The sequence below is a fragment of the Cydia pomonella genome, chromosome 4 (assembly GCF_033807575.1).
Source record: "Cydia pomonella isolate Wapato2018A chromosome 4, ilCydPomo1, whole genome shotgun sequence".
NCBI classification, from domain to species: domain Eukaryota; kingdom Metazoa; phylum Arthropoda; class Insecta; order Lepidoptera; family Tortricidae; genus Cydia; species Cydia pomonella.
Window position 1 is genome coordinate 402,419 of NC_084706.1, and position 23,319 is coordinate 425,737.

The following is a 23,319-nucleotide window of genomic DNA, read 5'->3' on the forward strand; positions in this document are numbered from 1 at the left end:
AACTAACCGACCTTTATTTACTCGTATATAATACAAGGCACTTTCCCTTATTTGGAACGCTTTCAATAGCCTATAAATAAATGTAGCGAAAATGCAGCGATAACACAAAAACTATATATACACTACCCTAATATTCTCTTTATTTATTTTTATTATTTAAGTTTTTTTTTATAATATGAATATAAAAATAAAATTTAAAAAGACTTACAAAATACTTTAATATGAAAAACCTATCGGCTGGTGTCGCCAGTAGGCAGGCAGAGGCTTGGGCAGGGCCCAAGTTAATTGCCGGTGGTCAGGTCCACAGAGAGGAACCGCCGGACTGTCCGCGCCGTGTCCAAGACTACCTAGCGAGTCTCTGAAATATCTTATTATATAAATATTTGATTGAATAGGAAGATTTGTATATGTCGTCGTATAGGTAGGTATGCATATTTATATCTTATCTGAAGCATATAATGACTACGGAACCTTTCTAAAAATATTTCTTTTATCAATACTATTTAAAATTATCACTTAATCAATATAAGTAGGTACCAAGTATACACCGCGAATAGTAGTAAAGTTATTATAAATAAACCTAATTCGGCAATGAGCGGTTGTATTGGTTCCCAAAAATGGCGAAATTAATTTCTCCTATTATCTTTGTCATCTGTTTGTGTACAGTGGGAGCTTATATTGAACTCGAAGTTCCTCGCCATGGATTTGATACGGAATTATATCAGAATGTATTAGATGAAGAGCTATGTGAAGCGCAATTGAGTTACTTACTAAACAACAATACACTGCTGACAGCGGAATGTAAGTATGCCTTCCCTTTTAACACAAACTCAATTTAGAATTTTAACCTTCAAATAATTTAAGTAATTACTTAATTGGGTCAAAATTCTTTTCGTTGTCTTGTCTCTGACCACTCGGTCACGCTGATATCTATGTCTTCTATCAATAAAAAGTTGAGTGCTATTGTATGTCTTTCTATAAACCCGCAACTCTAGAACTGTGTTGTGTGCATCATTATAATAAGTTTGATTGTCCTCTTATGTGCAAAATGAGCCAGAGGACTAAATCACTTTTATTAATTTATTATTAGCGTTAGTAAACTAACATGTAAGTAGATTAAGTTCATAACTAACAATTATGTGGACCATTATGTTGTCTATAATAAATAAATAATAATAATAATAATAAGGTTCTACATTCAGGTATTGCAGGCGTTCTACATGACATTAAAGCTCTCCAAGGGGCCTCTACGTGTTGGATCTATATCCCCACGCAAGCCTATCAAAAGACCGGGATTTATAGGCCCGTGAAATCCAAGGAGATACAATATAATAATAATAATAATTATAAGACCACAGTTTGACTTCTGATCCTTGTAGCGGTATTCCTAGGCTTCAAGAAACCCGATGTTGTCATACTAAAAAGTGGTGTTGTTAACCCCACTAGCCCCTTGAATTTCCCCCTTCTAATTCACATACATTTGCAATGAAATATCGCGCCTTTTTTACAATCGCACTTAGAGGAAAGAATAGCTTTGCGATCCTAATCAAACGTACGAACATTTTTGACGAAATTTCCAAACGGTTTCCACTGAGAAATCACTTGATTTTGATGTCGATCGTTTGAGCATAATATATTCTAGGTTTATACTACGTTTCGCTTTAAAAAAAATTACATAGTTTTTATAAGGGCCTGTTTCATAATGTCCAAGTAAAGTAAGCTTGAGCGTATCCAAAATATCTGCATACGGTTTATATTTGGGTTACGCAAATATGACCATGTCTCTCACTTCCGTTCGCAGCTGAAGTGGCTCCCGATCCGCCTTCGTCGTAACTCTTACATAGATAGATAGATAGATAAAATCTTTATTCAACCACAACTTACATACTTTGTGACACAAACAAATAACAAGAGAAAAAGAAAATTGACAAGAGACAAAGAAAAAGTAACATACAGTTTGACACTAATATCAATAATTACGTCAATAATCAAATGTATTACGTGTCTTATTTTTAGATTAATAGAGATATTAGTAGAGGGTCATGTGTTGTGGTAAAGAATAGGCGCTGACTCAGCATAAATGCTGCGGAGACCACAGCGCTGATCTTCCGTCAGAACCTTAAAACCTACACTAATAAACGACCAGTGCAGCACTAGTCAATGTACTTATATGTTTAAATATATACTTATGCATGTTACATACATTTGTACTGTATATATGTATGTATGTATGTACATTTTATCCTTTCTGTATTCTATTATTTTCAACCCCGTAACTCCCCGCTATCTTAAGAACCGCTTCAGTTATTTCTGTTCTGCTAGATTCGTCCAGCATTTGATTCTTTCTGCCCCGTCTTCCTCTTCCAAATTCTATTGTAATTGCTTTACTTTTCAAGCTGTTCGACTATGGGATTCCCTACCTCTTGACTTAAGGTGTGCTCAGTCTCTTAAATCTTTCAAAAGACTCCTTAAACCACAATTTGTATCTCCTCTATAATACTTTTTTCTGACTACTCTTCCTCTATGGCTGGTACTGTTAGGTGCAGGTGATACCATTAGTCAATTCGAATAATAGTCGCTTATATTACATACTTAAGATTTATCATAATAACTTAAGCGACTCTTAATTGTGCAATAGGCGCCGTAGGTAATAGGGATATCTCTCAAATCAAGTGGGCTGGGAACGTTACCTATATTATATGACGTCAGGCGTTTTTATAACTCTTGAATGTGTTCTCGGAAATTGCTCTTTTTTGGTATTAAATTAGCTCATAATTTTTGTAGACGTCAGTGAGGGTGCTGCTCAGGTAGAGCGTTCTCGCGTTAATACCTATGCCCTTAGGGATGTACCTACTACCTAGTGCATCTAGCCAGTACACGAGAGAAATTAAAAACAAAATGTTATCTCATATAAAAAGTTCCACTCCGTCACAAACAACTAGACAGCGAAAAGAATGAATATCTGAATTATCGATATTAAAACAGAGCTTTAGTAAGTTAACGGTCTAAACAAAACTTTGTCATTGTTAACATTAATATTTTATTTTGTGTTTTATAGTTCTTGATGCAGGCATCAGACTTCCGAGAGGCATTTTACAAGGAAACTTTGTGGACCTCGGCTACTACCATCAGTGTCTAGCAATCAGTGAAAACTTTGAGCCATCAGACATAGAGGGAAAGTATTGTATGATAAATATTCCAATGGTTCAAGATGAGTTAAACTTACCAGTTCTGCCAGAGTGGCAAGAAGAAGGTTCAAGATGGTCCATGGAAGGGCCCAAGCTTCCGTTGCTAGAACTTTTTTCAATCACAAAACCACATAGTGACATGTTCAGAAATCTACAAAATGTGCGAACAGAAGCAGAAAAATACAGTCGTATGACTGGACCTGATATGGATTTAATGAGGTAAATATTTACTCAATCGTTGTTATAGCGATAAATTATACTCTGTATCTTTAGATATTTAAATAAAAGTAAACAAATAATTTGTACTTTTGCGGGTAGTTATAACATTTATTGGTTAACCAACCAAATGTAAAACCACCTGGATCTGACACTGAACGACTTGACTTTAACCTAGATTATACTTCGTATCCAAATCCAAGACAACAAATATAATTTACTAGCAGCAGTACACGTTATCGTGCAGTCCAAGTCACACATTTTAGAGATTATAGTATTTAAAAAACAAGTTCGCGCTGTCCCTCTCACTCGCTACGCTGCGTTCCTACTTCGACATCGCTCCTCCAGTACTCATTACATGTTTTTGTGTTAGTCCGAGTCACACGTATTTTCGCCAAAATAGTGTTCCTCTAAATATGTGTACCTAATTGTGTTTCGATTAATGTTTATTGTGCGCTGAATAAGAAGTATAGAATCAAAACATTATTTGAACTGCCGACCGCCGTACCCTCGAACGAAAAATTGATGTTTATTCAGTTCGGCAAGTCTAGTCTCGTTTGCCATACTTACATGGCAGTTAAACTTTCAATTTGAAATTGTAGGTATATTCGTTTAGCGTAATAAACTTATTACCTAAGAAATCAAGTAAGTAATTTTTACGTTCATACGAAATCACTTACTACAACTACCTTCTTTTTTGAATAATAAATTACGGAAAAAATAAGTATGGGGCTACAAATAGATTACAATTTGAACTTTAAATAATTGTAATACGTACTATTATAGTATTATTTACTAATATAATATTATTTAGATTTCATTTTATGATTGCATAAAATGCAATGTTCACTCACAATTTTTTTACGAGATGCTTTCGCGTACAGATTTAAATATACAAACCATATCTGAATAAAGTTAATATATACTAGGTAATCGTTTCACGAAAGCGGCTTTTACCATGTCCGATCTACCCTACCATATAATAAAACAGATAACAATGGTAATCCTTGCCGATTGGTAATAAGTGCCTATGAATGATAGCAAAACGCGTCTTTATGCAAATGTACATACACAGTACCAACAAGTTTAATGAGCGTCTTATGAGGATACCTATAGGTATAAATATACAGGAGTAATGTCAATCAATACACAATCTATAAGACATTGGAAGACTATTTAGTCTGACTGACAGTTTAAAGTGTTTAATGCCATTAATCGACGTATACAAACGGGACGTGCTATGCGTGCTCCGATACCGTGCGCCCCATGCCCCATATGAGGGCCATAGTGAATCTATCGTATGGATCATGACAGATTAGGTAGTAGGCTTTAATCGGACATCGCGGTATCGTCGAGTCTTGGGTCCAATCGATGTGGTCGCCTCCTAAATTTGATCATCAGTTAGTTACCCGCTTTGTTATTATTAGACAGCTTTGATTAACATAATATAATATAATTTTAAAATGAAATATATTATGGAAAGATATACTTGATTTGTGTAATATTGTGGACTCCGTCTAATAATAATTCTCCTTTCCGTGAGTACTTAGAAGCTTAGGTTTACTGTGCAACAAGATATTCATCAAACAGAAAATCGGTATTAACTGTGTTGATTAAAGTTTTAATGTAATTTTATAATGCACATTAATTAATAGTTCAAAATTAAAACACATATTAAATAAATATTTTCTTATAAATGAGATGTCGACATGGTACTATATTTGCCCCACTTTAATAGTGAAGAGGCTATCATTACTCCACAATCATTGTGTCGAGGGCTCCGCTTTCACAGCGTCGAGGTTATATTTGCCCCACTTTAATAGTGAAGAGGCTATCATTACTCCACAACCATTGTGTCGAGGGCTCCGCTTTCACAGCGTCGAAGCTATATTTGCCCCACTTTAATAGTGATGAGGCTATCATTACTCCACAATCATTGTGTCGAGGGCTCCGCTTTAACAGCGTTGAAGCTATATTTGCCCCACTTTAATAGTGATGAGGCTATCATTACTCCACAATCATTGTGTCGAGGGCTCCGCTTTAACAGCGTCGAAGCTATATTTGCCCCACTTTAATAGTGATGAGGCTATCATTACTCCACAACCATTGTGTCGAGGGCTCCGCTTTAACAGCGTCGAAGCTATATTTGCCCCACTTTAATAGTGAAGAGGCTATCATTTCTCCACAATCATTGTGTCGAGGGCTCCGCTTTAACAGCGTTGAAGCTATATTTGCCCCACTTTAATAGTGATGAGGCTATAATTACTCCACAACCATTGTGTCGAAGGCTCCGCTTTAACAGCGTCGAAGCTATATTTGCCCCACTTTAATAGTGATGAGGCTATCATTACTCCACAACCATTGTGTCGAAGGCTCCGCTTTAACAGCGTCGAAGCTATATTTGCCCCACTTTAATAGTGATGAGACTATCATTACTCCACAATCACTGTGTCGAGGGCTCCGCTTTAACAGCGTTGAAGCTATATTTGCCCCACTTTAATAGTGATGAGGCTATCATTACTCCACAACCATTGTGTCGAGTGCTCCGCTTTCACAGCGTCGAAGCTATATTTGCCCCACTTTAATAGTGAAGAGGCTATCATTACTCCACAGTCATTGTGTCGAGGGCTCCGCTTTCACAGCGTTGAAGCCATATTTGCCCCACTTTAATAGTGAAGAGGCTATCATTACTCCACAATATTGTGTCGAGGGCTCCGCTTTCACAGCGTCGAGGCTATATGTACCCCACTTTAATAGTGAGGAGGCTATCATTACTCCACAATCATTGTGTCGAGGGCTCTGCTGTCGTAGTGTTGAGGCTAAGTTTGCCCCACGTCATAGTGAGGATGCTATCATTACTCCACAATAATTGTGTCAAGGGGTCCGCTGTCGCAGCTGTCGCAGTGACGAAGATATATGCCGCACTTTAAGTTATATGTACTCTACAATTCCACAATAATCGTATCGAGGCCTCCATTTCCGCAGCGTCGAGGCTATATGTGCTTCATTTTAAGTGTCGAGGTTATAATGCTTCGGTCATTTGGTTCTTCGGTTGCTTTGCTCCTTTTGGTCGCTTCGCTCTTCGGTCGCTTCGCACTTCGGTCGCTACGCTCTTCGGTCACTTCGCTCTTCGGTCTACAGTCGGTCATTATACATAGCTCAAAATGATATCGTCAAAGATATATAACGTTGCTCTACTATAACAGTGTTGATGCCAACGTAATGATTGAAGACTTTAATAGTATTGGAAGTAGCTTTACGCATGTAAATATAAGGGACTAAAGAGCAAAAATATTTAAGGTTGAGCTAAAGTTTACAGGACTTGTAAAAATAATGAAATATAAAGGAGGTTCTTGTTACGCTGAGGTAATTTAATAGGTGTTAATGCGGCCTAAAATACCTTAAACAAAATGTACGCAATGTCATTGCCCTTACAGACAAAGAAATGCTGTATGTAAACAACATATAGGAAAAAATATATCTGTAAACCCTTTAACCCAAATTTATGATTCGTACTCATACGCTGTTATATACTCCTAATAACTTCAAACGTCAGCTTTGATATGCTGTCAAGAATATACCATATCAACGAGCCTAATGTAATAAATCCGGTACAATTTACTTACGGATTCTCAGCTCCAAACTTCAGGGGAACATCGCCGCATCAAACAAGAGCTGAACCGCCGTTGATGCACTATCCCGCGACGCGAAATAAGTGCTGTAAATTGTGCAACCATGCAACTAGAGTTATGCTGCCACGTGTTGCAGTCGCTTGCGCTAAGTAGCTAGATTAATAATCGCAATAAAGGGTTGAAATCCTTTAACAATAACATTATTATTGTCTGAAATGTAAATGCTCGGGTTGTCATATTGACTTGCTGTAAAAGAAAGCTTAAATAGTTTTCATTTTTCGTCGCAATGCACACTGTACAGTTTTATTGTAGGTAACGTTAAATGTTACTCCTTAAAATGAATTACAAGTTACAAGTCATGCCAGATATTTTGTTCACAAATATATCATAACTCAACACATAATCTACCTAAGTTCCTTGCCACTCTTTAGCGTAGTAGCCATCATCGTTCAGATACGCATAAGCAGATGAGATTAGCTATTTAGTTATAAATAATATCATATTACTATTTCTTGATCTGTGGTAATAACTAAAATTAGTCCATCTATATTTTCAAAGTATTAAGTATTTGAAACTTATCTCAAATACTTAATACCTACAGGATACTCTACTAGTAATTGTCCAGACTTAGTTTTAAAGTACTTACATATAGCCTTGATATTTATGGTAGCTTTACAATGAAGAAAATTCTCCTTTATCTACCTCACTCAAAGGCTATTTACCCAGAAAGTATTGATTGCTGTATTCAAAATTAACTTTAAAGTGTCGTAACATAAAATTAGATTATATTTTAGGGTCAGTAACGCGCATGTAATATACCTCTGCAGTAGCGGGCATTCATAGGCTACGGTGATTGTTTACCATCAGGCGGGCCATATGCTTGTTTGTCTCCGTTGTAATTACATCCAGAGAATGGTTGGTAAATTCTAAATTATACAAAATGGTTTGTTTATATGGTTACAGACAGAAAATGCCCATCTAAAACTTATTTAGAGCCAACTAAAGCTTGAAAACACATTTACACTTAATGGCGTCCTGGCTTGTAAATGACATAAAAATAGTTGTACCTTGTGAATATTTAGATATATACAACTTTATCAATATACTACAGTGAAATACTTTTTTAATATTAACGAAATGAAATACCAAGAGCAATTTCACTCCTTAATGCATGACGCTTATCATTATAATATTTTATTATGCTATACATACATTTTACATTTATACTATGTAGATACATAAATAATTATTTAAATTGGATATAAATTAATAACTTCTAGGTGGTACGTTGTTCTCTTTAGTCAAAATCAATAATATCAGTATGTTCGTAACATACTGATTTGATATCGATATTTTATTTTATTTTCGCATTCAGGATTTGAATTTAAATACAAAGCTCTGAACATCTGCTAGTAAATTATATTTGTTGTCTTGGATTTGGATACGAAGTATAATTCATAATCAAACGAACTTACCTGTGAAGTTTGATTACAATTATGCGAGTATCCAAATCCAAGACAACAAAGACCCGCCCCCCATCCCCAAAAATGAAAATAAAATAGTCTCTGTTAATAACACAAAAATAACTCTGAAATAATGAGTACTGGAGGAGCGATGTCGAAGTAGGAACGCAGCGTAGCGAGTGAGAGGGACAGCGCGAACTTGTTTTTTAAATACTATAATCTCTAAAATGTGTGACTTGGACTGCACGATAACGTGTACTGCTGCTAGTAAATTATATTTGTTGTCTTGGATTTGGATACTCGCATAATTGTAATCAAACTTCACAGGTAAGTTCGTTTGATTATTAATTATTAGCCCATGTTATGTTTTCATCTACCCTCAACTGGCTTAAGGAGCCATTTAGTATAGATCTTACTTTTTTTTTAAATTGTAATCATATCATAGAGTATAGATCTTACTTTTTTTTTTAAATTGTAATCAATGTATCATATATACCTATAAAACACAGTTTTGAAATTTGGGTATTTCTTGCTCAGTCACGCAAAAACTGTTGAACGAAATTGGGAATACTGACACAATATTAATTTACAACCGGTATCGGTATAAATAAATATAATATACGTTTTGTCCCTGGATTTAAATTAAAGTTAGATAAAACTGATTGTAATCCATAACCAGGTATGATTTCCCAGATTTAAGTGTCTTTAACCTAATAGGCTATTCTAATTTTAACCATTTGAATATTAACCATGCACGTTTTATGCATCATATACGTACACAGTTTTTCTCGCTTCTTTAACCATGACTTTCCAATGGCTATGGTGCCTTATCACTACACCTTATAAAAAAAGTGTGATTCTTGAGAAAGGTTTGGGTGTACCTATAATTTGTTAAGGTTTTGTGTAACCCGCGCGAAGCCGGGGCGAGTCGCTAGTTTATTACCTATAATTGGTACTTTTTAAACTTTCGTTTTGTAGCCTAGCACAGGCATTTGCCATTGTGACATTACCGAGGTTGACTTTCTCGTTACGGATAGTGTGATAGTCAAAACATTTCAAGTTACTGCTACCGCTTATTTATTTACTTAATTATATATTATTAATTTTTTTTGGTAGTTTGTTGGTCGAAAAGTGCGCTCTCAAATTCTATAAGTATATACTTTACTAAGTTATAAGTGTTATACCTAACTAAAGACAATGTAGGTACCATCGCCCACACTGTTAACTGTCCATCGGTGGACCTTATTACAAAAGGCATAAGGTCCACAGATGGACAGTTATAAATGTTGCTTTTTTTTACAAACATCGTGTATATGAATACGTTGGAATAAATAGCACTCAATCCACAGGGTATCAGAAGACAGCTCGCTGGCTGATGGAGTGTTCAAACTGGCAGTATGCCTTCCTAAAGTTTGCTCACCTAAGCAATTCATCGACACCGTTTTCATAAACACCACTAGCGTGGGTTTCAAACTCACGGAAGAATTTTGCAGACTGAGAAATGATAAACCGTTTGCACCCGTTGATTATGCTGCTATGTAAGTAATCAAAAATTTACTGTATGTAAGTACTGTATAAAGGTAATGGTTAACTCGAAGTCGAATCCAGGAATTGCTATATAGTGCCAACCGAGGCATATATAGTGCTTTTCTTCAAAAATGCGAATTAGGTAAAATAATTTTAAAACTAATACGGGACTTAATCGCGTAAACTTACGTTTATTATATGGCCTGACGTTTCGAACGTGACGTTACGTTACGGCAAACCCGCGCAGCAAGATGTTGATACAATTCCTCGCCAGTCTGCCGTGACCACGAACGTAACGTCACGTTCGAAACGTCAGGCCATATAATAAACGTAAGTTTACGCGATTAAGTCCCGTATTACTCGTAGTTTTAAAATTATGAATGAAAATCGTGTTAGTTTAAATCAATATAGGTAAAATAATCATAATGTAACCATACCAGCACTCAAATCGAACCTTCACATAAAAATATCAAAAACATTTCCCTCTTTAATTATTTTTTAAAAGCACGACTATTCTGCCATTCAGTAACCATTCATTCAATATAAGCTGTATGTGGACGCATGAGATCCTCAAAAAAAAAATTATATAAGTAGTCTTCTTACACGACGCTCTCACACGACTCTATCCCATAGCTATAGGGCCGTGTAGACGCAGCCCGCGGCTATATTAATTGGCTGTTTGCGTTTTTCTTAGTGGATACATGTTTTTAAAAAGTAAAAAACACTACGGTAATAACTTCCCGTCCGCTAAAACACGATAATAATGGTTTGAATTTTTTTAATTTGAGCTTGACCATAATGAAGAATTGCCCGTACTAGCTATGCTACAATAAGGTGATCATTTCCGAGCATACTGGTGAAAAAGTATTTTAGTGTTGTAGTTTTTTATTTAAGTAGGTATATAAATTAACAAATTCATTCTCCTCCTTGCGTTCCTTTTGTTCTGCTAGGTTTTAAATAAACTATATATTTAAATCATCTTTGTGGATAAACCACGCAGACCCAGGACAAGTTGTTTTGTTTTTGAACTTGGAACTCTTAATACTCTATAAAAGTTCCGAATAGATTGTGAAATATTGTAAAAAAATTGTACGCCGGGTCGCAGGAGGCTCAGGAATGCACTAGCGAGCTCGCATTATTATTTCTAAAGTATATTTTTTATTCTATTTCAGGGGAGTTTTTGGCTTCATAATCCTTATTACTGTTCTTTCGACACTCTATGATATATATTTTACCATGATATGTAAGGAAGGTACGTATTTAAGTAAATAATTATGTGGTTTCCATTTAAGTAAGCAGTGGCAAAGCATTTTAATTTTCATTTGAGTATTTTCCTTTCCGCTGTCTACATAATTATATAATTATTATTAAACACATAATTCGAGCGTCCATTTGCTAAACTTTCAGGTTCAAAAAAAGCCAATACTCTGGGAAAATCGTTCTCCCTCTATACGAACACTCGTCGTTTGCTCACATTCAACTCTGGCCCTGGAACTCTGGAGAGCCTGGATGGAATCAGATCCATATCCATGATGTGGGTCATCATAGGCCACACTTATGCTACCAATGGAAGATCACACTATTTTAATCCCCAAGAAATGTTCAGGGTTTGTTTTTAAAATTATATCTCTGTATAAATAAAAATTAATCGTCAAAATGTATGTGATCGCATAAAAATGTATGTGATCGCATAAAAATGTATGTGATCGCATAAAAATGTATGTGATCGCATAAAAATGTATGTGATCGCATAAAAATGTATGTGATCGCACTTCCGAAATACTGGCCCAATTTGGCTAATTTTGGTATTGAAATATTCGTGGAAGCCCAGGGAAGGTTTATATGGTGAAAAAAGATGGAAAAATTGTGAGGAAAACAGTAAAAACAACGATATTATTTTCTCAGACAAATTGTTCCTACCGGGTCAACTAGTTTAAAATAATATTGTTTATGCTCATGTTTTATACCGCTTTTGATTAACAAGTTAAACAGTTAAGGCCCCGTAGATTCGTGTTCTTCGATATCATGTTTTTGAATTTTAGTTTGTCGTAAGTTTTAACAAAAAACAAAGTAATCAATGAGATTCCTGAAAACTAAAAATGCCCATTTTATATGCAATTTTCATATTTTTTAAACTTATATGCATAAATTGTTAATTTTTAATTTAAGTGCGTTTTAAAGCTATGTTCGTGATTTTTTTCTATCAAGTGAAAGCTAGTTATATTTTTGGCAAGCATATTCAAAAACATCGGTACAGTCAGCATCAAAAGTAGCGGATGAAACAACGCTCCAAAAGTATCTGATATTCCGTATAACTTTTCCAAATGTAGATATTTATCTAAAATTCCCATTCAAAAATAAATCTTTTACAGTCTTAGTTGTTTTATATTAAAGATCACTTTTTGTTAAGCTGTTACAGAATGGAGATACTTATGAAGCGTTATTTGATCCGCTACTTTTGATGCTGACTGTACAAGTTTTAAAAATCTCCGTTCTCTGAGCCTACGGCACCTTAACGGTGTTTTTCGCTCTCGATGCAACAACAGAAGCATGCAGCTTCAAACCGAGCTTATTTTCAGTGGATGTTTTCATTCTCGGCAATTTGGATCGTGGCATCTCCCATCTCAGTGGACACCTTCTTCCTGCTAAGTGGACTGCTGATTGTGTATACCACTGTTGGGAAGATAAGTCCGAGTTAGTGTTATGTACATTATTCAACATTAAATATAAAGCTAGTAAAAAAGCCAGACAGATATGGCAAACTAAACGGGTCACTTTGAACGGAACCCTAAAAAGAACAAAAAAAATGTTTCTACTAGATAGAAAGTCAAAGTCTGTCCCTCAAACTTTTAACACTTGCGGGCATGGGTACTCCAGATCGAATCAGATTCTGTAGAATATTATTGAAATAAATCACATGAAATAATTCGGGACGGTGGGTAATAAAGGTTACTTTGATTATTTATGATTTTTATACAACCAAATTATTAAAAATAAATTTGCTTGATTTTTACGGTTCCAGTTACAATCGGTGCTAAAAAAACTATTAATTGCGCCCGTTAATATCAAATTAGTTAGTTAGTAATTAGTAGTAGTTAATTCTAATTATAAATCAGTGTAGCGACTATCGCCATGAATATAATTTGTTTCAGAGGGTCTGTTTAAAAAACTCCATCTGTTCTATCTTCATCGTTTATTGCGAATGTTTCCCATTTTGGCAACCGGCGTGTTCCTTCAAGCGTCGTTATTCAACCATCTCTCTGACGGCCCGGAGTGGCGCATCGTAGTTGATAAAGTGGAACGGTGTAGGACATACTGGTGGGCTACCCTCACTTACGTGCAGAATTATATAACGGATAAACGGGTAAGTAGCTTAGAATAAGGCTGGGATTGAACTTATCACTAGATTTAGTAAAATTTATCATCAAATAAATCGTTTTTACCACCAAAAATAATAAATAATCACCAAAATTACAACACCATCTTAATGCGAAATGATTACCAATTATTTTAACATTTTGTTATACTTTTGAAGCAAGTAACACCAAAATAATCATTATTAACCCAAAAAAGTAAATGATCACCAAAATCAGAACTCCATTTAAATGTGAATCCAAAATTTTAAATTTTGTTATCCTATTACAGAAAATGACTCCAAACTAATCATTGTAAAACCAAAAGTAAATGACCACCAAAATTTTAATTTCATTTTTGTAACGGTCGCAGTTCTAACTTAACCTAACCCACTTTTCTAGTAGCATTTTCTTTTCTGTGAGGGTCGCAGTTCTAACCTAACTTAACCCATTTTTCTGATAGCATTTCGATTCTGTGAGGATCGCAGTTCTAACTTAACCTAACCCAATTTTCTAGTAGCATTTCGTTTCTATGAGGATCGCAGTTCTAATCTAATTCACTTTTCTGATAGCAGTTCGGCTGTGTAAGGATCACAGTTCTAGCTTAACCTGGCCCACTTTTCTAGTAGCATTTCTTTCCTGTAAGGGTCGCAGTTCTAACCTAACCTAACCCACTTTTCTAGTAGCATTTCGTTTCTGTAAGGGTCGTAGTATTCATTTTAGCATCATTTTAATTTATTTGGTAATATGAATACATTTTTTGGTAATCATAGTGGTTTATTTAGGTAAAAATATCGCATTAATTTGGTCTTCAAGATTTGGTGATTATTAATTATATTTGGTGTTCGAATACAGTCGTAATTAGAACAGCTGGTATTATTGGTTTATGTATTGGTAATTTTAGCCCTTATTTTTTGGTGTTTAGTAATGTTTTTTGGTAAGAGCGATTTTTTAATTTAGGTTACCAAAGGGTTTTATACACCATATACCATATATTTAGTATGGTGTACCAAACTATTTGGCCACTTTGACTGCTACAGAGTATTTGACGCTGACTGTACCTTGTTATCATGCATTCACCAAATTAAAACATTTAAGAAGTAATCGCAAGAAACAAAATAAAACCCGTGTTTTCTCTTTAGGTAATATCACCTATAGTAATTTTACGAGATTGTATACTTTGATTAAATTCGTGTTAGCGAGGGCGAGAAATAGACGATGCTTCATACTGTCTCTGAGCTTTAAACAAACTTTCACGACTTAAAATAGTACATTACGATACAAGTGCGAAAAATAGGAAATTCGAAACGAGTGGCGATAAATTAAAACACGACCGAAGGGAGTGTTTTAAATCGACACGAGTTGCGAATTACCTATTCGCACATGTATCGTACAACGTTTTACAGTACATATGGCCCTTTAAATGTTCGACACAGTAACGTAATATGCTACTTCTCGCACTAGTGCTATAAAGTAGCCCCATATGTACTGTAAAGTATATAGTTTCATAATATTCACGGCTAGAGAGCATACTACCGACGAAACCAAATAACGTCATGTATGATCTCGAGTGACGCACGGTTCGCGAGCGACTAACAGTAGGTTGCAGTAGGTAAACCAAGCGGTTTGTTATTGGTTTAAACTCTAAACTACCCTCGTTTATAGATTTTGTGTATCTATCATGTTTGTTTACACTCGACATTAGAGGGTAAACAGTAAATACCATGAACAAGGAACATGTGTTTGATATGAAATACACTTGCAAAAAATATTTTTTATTTATTAATTGTTATTAGGTTATTAATATAAAGGTTTATATTTCAGTGTATTGGCCCTAGTTGGTACCTCGCTGTTGACATGCAGCTGCATATACTCTCACCTTTAATTTTATTCTGGGTGCTTGGTACCAGAAGGTCGGCATGGATTGCATTAACTGTTGTCATGTTGGTCGTCATGGTGGTATCGACGACGTATAACTATTTAAACAAGTTCCAGACCGCATCATTTGTACCAACGTAAGTTATAGTTTTAATTCTGACTTAAACCATAAATGGGTACCAAGGTAATAATAAGTATACGATCTTATATTATAACACCATCTATCGAAAATGTTATACACTAATACCTACAGAAGTTTTTGGTTCTGCGAATTGATGCAATAGTTCACGATATACAATACAGATGGCGCTATTAGAAACTTTCGTTGTATAAGTTTGACTAAACGAACCTAGATGGCATTTTTAATAAACGTTTTGTTTCCAGGCGATCACAAGAAGATTCCACCCACTATTTACGATACTATTATCACAACACTCTGACGAGATGCTCGCCTTTCTTCGTTGGCATGTTTTTTGGCTATCTTCTTAATATGTTCAAAAACAAAGAAGTTCACATGGCTAGAGTAAGAAAAATATACAATTCGTTTACCCTTACCATAGAGAAATAAGTACATTCGCTTAGAGTGCTCACTCCGTACATAGTTAAACACCCTTATAAGCGAGCTTTTCGAAAAAAAAATCAGATTTAAGCTTATTAAGTATTAACTTTTAAGCGAGATTTAAACTTGTAAATGCATGGTTTAGTAGCCAAACGATTAGACTTCTGGCTTACTTACAAGTGAGGGGTCGTTACTAGTACTCGTGTTAAGGTACAATGTACACGTACAGCACTGCCCATTTCAACCTGCCTATATATTGTACATAAGTGTAGGATATGTAATTACAGTTTCTCACTAAAATTAAGAACTTACCATCACTCCTTACCATCTTTCAGTGGTTTGTAGCATTATGCTGGTCCTGCGCCGTCGTGGTTTCCGCTGGCATTATCTACTCCTCATACCCCGTTCTTCAGATGGATTGGGACAGCCTCTTTTGGGACGGCATCATTAACTCCTTTGCCAGACCCGGGTGGGCTGTGTGTGTTGGCTGGATGATATTTGCATGTACACACGGTTATGGAGGTTGGTATACATTAGTACCGCTTTTAGGGTTCCGTAGCCAAAATGGCAAAAACGGAACCCTTTATGATTTCGTCATGAATTTAAGGTAAATTTTAATAAAATTTAAAACATAGTTTTGAATGATAATTGAAAACTAGTTTGCCTCGCGGCACTTTGCAGTTTTGACTGAAAAATCCCGGTTTAAACTAGTTTTTATGAAGGCACTTTGGAAAACTAAATTTGACTAGTGAAAACTCGTTTTCAACAAGGCGTTTTAAACTAGTTCATACTGTCTTTGTCTTACGCTAGTAATAGCACCCAAAAGGGGATGGGTATAGTTTTTTCTTTTTATTTACATACTGACAAGTTGGACTTGAAATAAATAAAAAAATTGTCGCGCCTATAGCCTATTTTGATAGTTTCGCAGCTTTAACAATGACTTACTCAGCAGTGGCGCCAACTAGTGAGTCGAAACAGTAGCCCTCATTAACAATCTTGGTCGGTACTACGCAGGTCCTGTCAACTGGTTCCTGTCGCTCCGTATGTGGAAGCTGCCGTCTCGGCTTTCCTACGCGATGTACATCTTCCACTATTCCATAATGGTCATTGTCAATAGTACTTCGGTGTCGGCGAGTCACTTCTCCGTTGAACGCTTAGTAAGTTTTTAACAATATTTAATTTTTATTATACAACCTTTATTTACTTTCACCTGACCGTTGTCTGTTTTTAATTGTTGTTAAAGCTCAAACGGATTAGGCAGCATTTTCGATTAAAGCTTCTAGCCAGCGTGATTTTTTCCGACAACGTCGTTATATTTCGACCAATTTACACAAAACCTTAACAAGTATAATAATACGTAATAGGTATATATACCTAAGCCTTGCTCAAGAATCACTCTATTGATAGATGAAAGTCGTATGAAAATCTTGTCAGTACTTTTTAGTTTTGGAGTAGTTTTATAACATTTAGTGAATTAACGTTTTCCCCTAGACTTGCGGGCGCTAGGTTTCATGACAGTCGTGCACATAGCGAATACCTGCTGCAAGCCAGTATATGAAATTAACGTAATCACCTGTGCAAGTACACCTATACAGTTCATCGTGTAAGATACCAGTAGGTTATCCTCTAACTCTTATTAGTAGAAAAAATATATCTATAAAAATGCTATGAAAAAATGTCATACTCGTTTAGTGCTTAATATAATAACATTTTCTCACCACGCATTGTTAACGCTAAATAAATACCATAGGTATATACACGGTGCTACATGAGGAAACCGAAAGATTTTGATTTAGAGACTAAAATGTCATATAAACTTTGCTGGATTTCGCCTAGTTTAGGAGTTAATACCAATGTAAAAAAAAACATCTTATCGTAACTTAGTGCAAAACGTCTTTTTGATCGCGATGATGCCATTATGGGGCGTAGTCTAAATATCCTTATTGATAGATGTCAAAAAGTGACAATTAACCTTTTTTTAAATTAAAAAATTAAAATTAAAATTAAAATAAAATTTATTTATTTCAAGCTATTTGGCTCATATTTGTACAATATTTACACAACACACACATTATAATAGAAATAGACACTAAAGAATAACTACACTAAAAATTTGCAAGAACTAGTTTTTACAAAAAAAATCGTAAAAAAATATTTTCAGTGCCAGTTTTACTATAACATTAGCTTTTTATGTACAAATACGTTCAAAATTTGAAAAAAAAAGAACCAAAAAAAATTTTTTTTGGAGAAATTGACTGAAACTCATATAACATTTTTTCCTTCTTTTGGCCTCAGAAGTACGTTGTTAAAATCTTTCGGGTTCCTCGTGAGCACCGTGTATATTATATCATATATGCAACAATAAATGTTTACATTTTACACCTTTAGTCTTGGCCTAGTTTAAAGTATGTAAGTAAGTAAGAAAATTAAACGTGATATTTCTCTCGACCCCTCCTCCCCGTAGTGATTATTATTGTATTTTTTTCAGAGGGGAGGTTCCCTAATCTTCATAGTATGACGTGATTCATGGAGAACCCCTTGTCAATGTGTGAACAAGTTTTAATATACGAATAACACTCACTCTGTGAGTTCAAATATTCTCCTAGTATGTATGAGTAAATACACTAGCTTTATACCATTTTACAGTGTAAAAAAAATATTTTTTTAAGTCTAATGCAATATTATAGTAAAAGGATTTTATAAGGATAAAACCAAATCGATTATGTAGGTATATATGTATAAACGCGAATCAAAAAAATATTTAGAAATAAATTCTTAATGAATTCATCTCATCAAGCTCATTATTTTTTTCAGTTCTACCGATTCTTAGCTGACTTCGTTTCGGTGTTTATAATCGCTTTCATAGCGACCGTGCTGATAGACTCACCTTTCTCTACACTTATAAAGCTGGCGATAGGAGGAAGTGAGTTGTTTTTTATTATTTTGGTAGAGCCAGGGCCGGGTTTCCGTCTAGGCCCACAAGGCCCGGGCCCAACCAACCTAACAATGGTTTTGAGGTGGCGAAAAGGCCCCCCCAAAATTCCAATGGCGTTATTCATAAACGCATTACAAGCCTGAATTCGCTATGAATCGTTTGTCTTTATCCATTCTTTTGACTTATATATTTGTAAGAGAGGGATAAAACATAATTTAGTTAATTCAGGCTCATAATGTTTTATGAATAAGGGGGCAGGTCTAACACTCAATTACACGATACGACGTCGTATCGTGGGACGATGCGACGCCGTGTCACGTTGCGACGTCGTGTAATGTTGCGCCGTCGTGTCCGGCACAATACGATGTCGTCTCACAGCACAATACGATGTCGTCTCATAGCACAATACGACGTCGTGTCACGTTGCGGCGTCGCGTTGCGGGGTGATACGTAGTCGTGTCGTAGCCTAATACGACGTCGTGTCTTCTTGCGACGCCGTGTCGTGGAAACCTACGATGTAAACCGTAAATGTTTATAGCATTAAAGAAAAAGACAAACTTATGTTCAAATCGGGGAGAGGGACACGCACAAAGAAACGCCGATTGCGAACGTAGATTAACTTAGCAGTCGCGTCATGCTAAATTGCGTTTTTTTGGTGCTTGTCGTTTGTTCGACCGGCATACATTATACACATATAAAGTAAATGTTAAAGTGCGGAACAGTTGGTATTTGAATGTTTAGCCTATTCATTTAAAGCGACGTAGAACAATATCACTATGTAAAGTGTAAGGTGATTCTTCAATTTGTGTGAGCCATTTTTTAGGGTTACGTAGTCAACTAGGAACCCTTATAGTTTCGCCATGTCCGTCTGTCTGTCTGTCTGTTTCACTTTATTACGGGCTCAACTATTCAACCTTCATTCTACAATGTTTAAAGATTTGACGTTTCCATAGTTACGAAAATAATTAAGACGTCAATGAAGGTAAAGAATGTATAAACAATGCTGCAGCGGTATCATGGTCGTGTTTTTGTCACTTGTCATATCATGCGTCACTTTTGCACTTACATATTTGTTAGAGCGTGATAGGTATGGTGACAAATGATAGCTGACCATCTTAGCCCTGCTGTATTCAAGAAAAAATGCAAGATATATGATAAATACGTAAATACCATTAATAAAAACTATAACTTTGCGTGTTAAAAATTATGAAGCAACTTATACAGTCACATTATACAGGCCGTTTTTGGCTACATAAAGAAGATATGTTGAAAATATTACATGCAGGAAAGAACTTATAATTTATTCGGTATACAATTTAGGGCTTGCCCTGGCGCTATATTAACACACTACACAATCTACACATGATCCGACTCTCTATCGATCTCCTACTGATAATTAATATTATCTAATACGTATGGCCTTATTAGTGAACTAAATGTTATATCCATAATCTCGATTTTAAAACCTTATTTAAATATTCAGATTCTGAACCAGCAGCACAAGTTTTGAAATACCATCACAACTCACTAAAACTTGAACATCAAAAAATGATCTATAGTAAAGAAAAAGAAATAAACTCACAGAACATTTTTTTGTTTTATTTTATTATACAGGGTGATCAATCCAAATGGGTCAGTAGGGAGAAGTCAGAAACTATGAGAGATAGCGAAATCTGTTCTTAGGAACCATGGCTTCGATTTTAGATTTAATAATAATGACATTCAAACTTTTTTTTAAACTTTCATACATAACCGGGAATCGAACCTGATCAATATTCTTTATGTAATCGCGTGTAGTATTTGTTTGTATAATTAATTGATCCTGAAAGTATAAGGACCAAATTTTGCTATGAAATCTTGTGTAAATATTAGACTGAAATGCCCACGATTTAAATAATTTGCATTATCTATAAAAACGGCCACCCATCCAAGTACTGACCCCGCCCAACGTTGCTTTTGCTTTACTTCAAAAATCACGTTTGTTATATGGGAGCCCCACTTAACTCTTTATTTTATTCTGTTTTTAGTATTTGTTGCTATAGCGGCAACAGAAATAAATGTGAAAATTTTAGCTGAGCTATCACAGACAGATAGACAGATGGACAGCGAAGTCTTAGTAATAGGGTCCCGTTTTTACCCTTTGGGTACGAAAACCTAAAAATGTGTGAAATCAACAATAACAACGAAAAAACTTGCAGAATTTATACCTAACATTGTTTACAGAGACTTCGACCAGGTTCGATTCCCGGTTATGTATAAGGGATTAAAAAAAAAATTAATGCCATTATTATTAAATATATAATCAAAGCCATGGTTCCTAAGAACAGATGTCGCTATCTCTCATAGCTTTTGACTTCTCCCTACTGACCCATTTGGATTGATCATCCTGTATACGATGAAATTTAATCAGGGTTCAAGAAGCAATGACTCAATAAAAAAAAATGGTTCATGTCCTGATCACCGATTAAATTTCATCGTATATATAATAATAATAAAAGCGGCCAAGTGCGAGTCGGACTCGCCCATGAAGGGTTCCGTACCATTTATGACGTATTAAAAAAAACTACTTACTAGATCTCGTTCAACATTTTACCACTTTGGACACACATTTTACCACTTTGGTAGTGTCTCTCGCGCAAACTATTGAGTTTAGAAAAAAAATATATTAGGAACCTAAATATAATTTTTGAAGACCTATCCATAGATATGGATTTGACGAAAAAATTTTTTTTTTTTTAAATTTTATGACGTATTAAAAAAAACTACTCATTAGATCTCGTTCAAACCAATTTTCGGTAGAAGTTTGCATTGTAATGTATATCATATATTTTTTTTAGATTTTTCACTTTGTTATTTTAGAAGTTATAGGGTGGGGGACACACTTTTTTTCACTTTGGAAGGTTCTCTCGCGCAAACTATTCAGTTTAGAAAAAAATTATATTAGAAACCTCAATATCATTTTTTAAGACCTATCCATAGATACCCCACACGTATGGGTTTGATGAAAAAAGACTGCTGTGAGACAACATCGTATTGAGCCGGAGCACGACGTCGTAGTCGTATCGTGCCACGGCACGACACCGCAACGTGACACGACGTCGCACCGTCCCGTCGTGTCGTGTAATTGTGTGTTGGCTCTAATTGACTAAAATTACACTGTTATTGTCATCATGACATAGCTACAGATGAGAGTTGAGACAGACATAGATCTGGGTTCCTAATTATTCAAAATGAAATACCTATCTTAACTCGAAACAATTCTTCTAGATAATCTAGAACAAATGACAATCAGATGATTTGTATTGTAGGAACTCTGCCCACAGTTTATTATATGACAGTTATGATGCAATCCAACAAATGTTAATATATCTAACTTTTACAGGTAAGACTGAGACGGTGAAGACCAAACAAGGGTGTGCAGACGAACATAAACAGTAGTAACTTACTACTAGTAAGACTGTTCTTCGATCTTCAATTTGATGATCTGGGATTTTTTAACTCTATTTTTACTTACGGCCCGATTCGAAGAATGATTAAGAGACGTTTAAGATCTTGGAAAAATCTTTAAAAGATAGATAACTAAACGACATGACAAAATTGACGTTTAATTCGATTCCGCTGTGATCCCAATAAGATCTATCTACTTACGATATTTCTAACGTCAAAGTGACATTGGTTGCCCGAATCGAGCTGTTTCTGTCAATTATACGACATACCTACAAATGATATCTAAATGAGAATTTATCTGAACCAGAACTTATCGCTATCGTATCTCATTCTTCGAATCGGGCCGTTACTTATTTAAAACGTTATATTGCGGTTAGATTCCGGTATTTTGGGACGATTTATCGAATTGCATGTTCACAAACGTGCAGTTCGGTAAATCGGCCAAGATAATCAGCAATCTAAAGTTACCTAATTTAATTTATGTAATTTATTGTGCGGAAGGTAACATAACATAGGTTGTAAGTTGATACTAACAAATATGGACTGTATTGTCTGAGAATAATTTTTTTATTTATAACATTATTTATAGCACATGTTTTGTTTTTGTGTCTTATTTCGATCGATGAGGAAACACAAAATCACGGCCAGAAGTAAAATGTCAGCGGTTTGGGCATTTGTAATATCTATTATTCCATAATTAGTAAGGTTATATAGAGACTGGCATCATCACAGTTCGAGGACAAAACACGACCGAAGCAAATGTGTTGATGGAACCGAAATAAAGTCACGCTTCAGAAAACGGAGTTTTTAAAAAGTCGTAGCGCTTTTCTGGATCACAATACTGCTGCTATTAATTTGATAAGCATTCTTGAAGCCTCTCTTGGGGAACTGTATCGATTCGAATCCCAAGTTTGTGACTTTCTCTCGATAGAAAAAAATCACGAACATGTTAAACCTATGTTCGTGATTTTTTTCTATCGAGATACACTTTAAAAATGTGTAACAAATTATGCCCAAAAGCTGAAAATATGAAAATTTGAGGGAGCCTATCGATCACTTTTTGTTTTGTTTAAACGTACAAAAAAGTTAAATGAAATAAACAAAATAATTAGAAATTTTTT

General features: G+C 35.2%; 1 protein-coding gene across 2 annotated transcripts; it reads left to right on the top strand.

The window, feature by feature from the left end:
• Nucleotides 1-349: 349 nt before the first annotated feature.
• On the top strand, nucleotides 350-22,765 carry LOC133516788 (nose resistant to fluoxetine protein 6-like). 2 transcript variants are annotated; one of them, XM_061849741.1, is made up of 13 exons: nucleotides 350-801; nucleotides 3,059-3,407; nucleotides 9,849-10,037; nucleotides 11,199-11,278; nucleotides 11,434-11,633; nucleotides 12,606-12,720; nucleotides 13,179-13,390; nucleotides 15,204-15,394; nucleotides 15,642-15,780; nucleotides 16,152-16,338; nucleotides 16,831-16,973; nucleotides 18,631-18,739; nucleotides 22,134-22,765. In XM_061849741.1, the coding sequence occupies exons 1-13, from the start codon at nucleotides 618-620 to the stop codon at nucleotides 22,187-22,189; spliced, it is 2,154 nt and encodes a 717-aa protein (XP_061705725.1). In that variant the 5' UTR covers nucleotides 350-617; the 3' UTR covers nucleotides 22,190-22,765. The 2 variants fall into 2 exon arrangements, with proteins under 2 accessions (XP_061705725.1, XP_061705724.1); XM_061849740.1 differs by lacking the exon at nucleotides 22,134-22,765 and having other exon boundaries at nucleotides 18,631-19,143.
• Nucleotides 22,766-23,319: the final 554 nt, after the last annotated feature.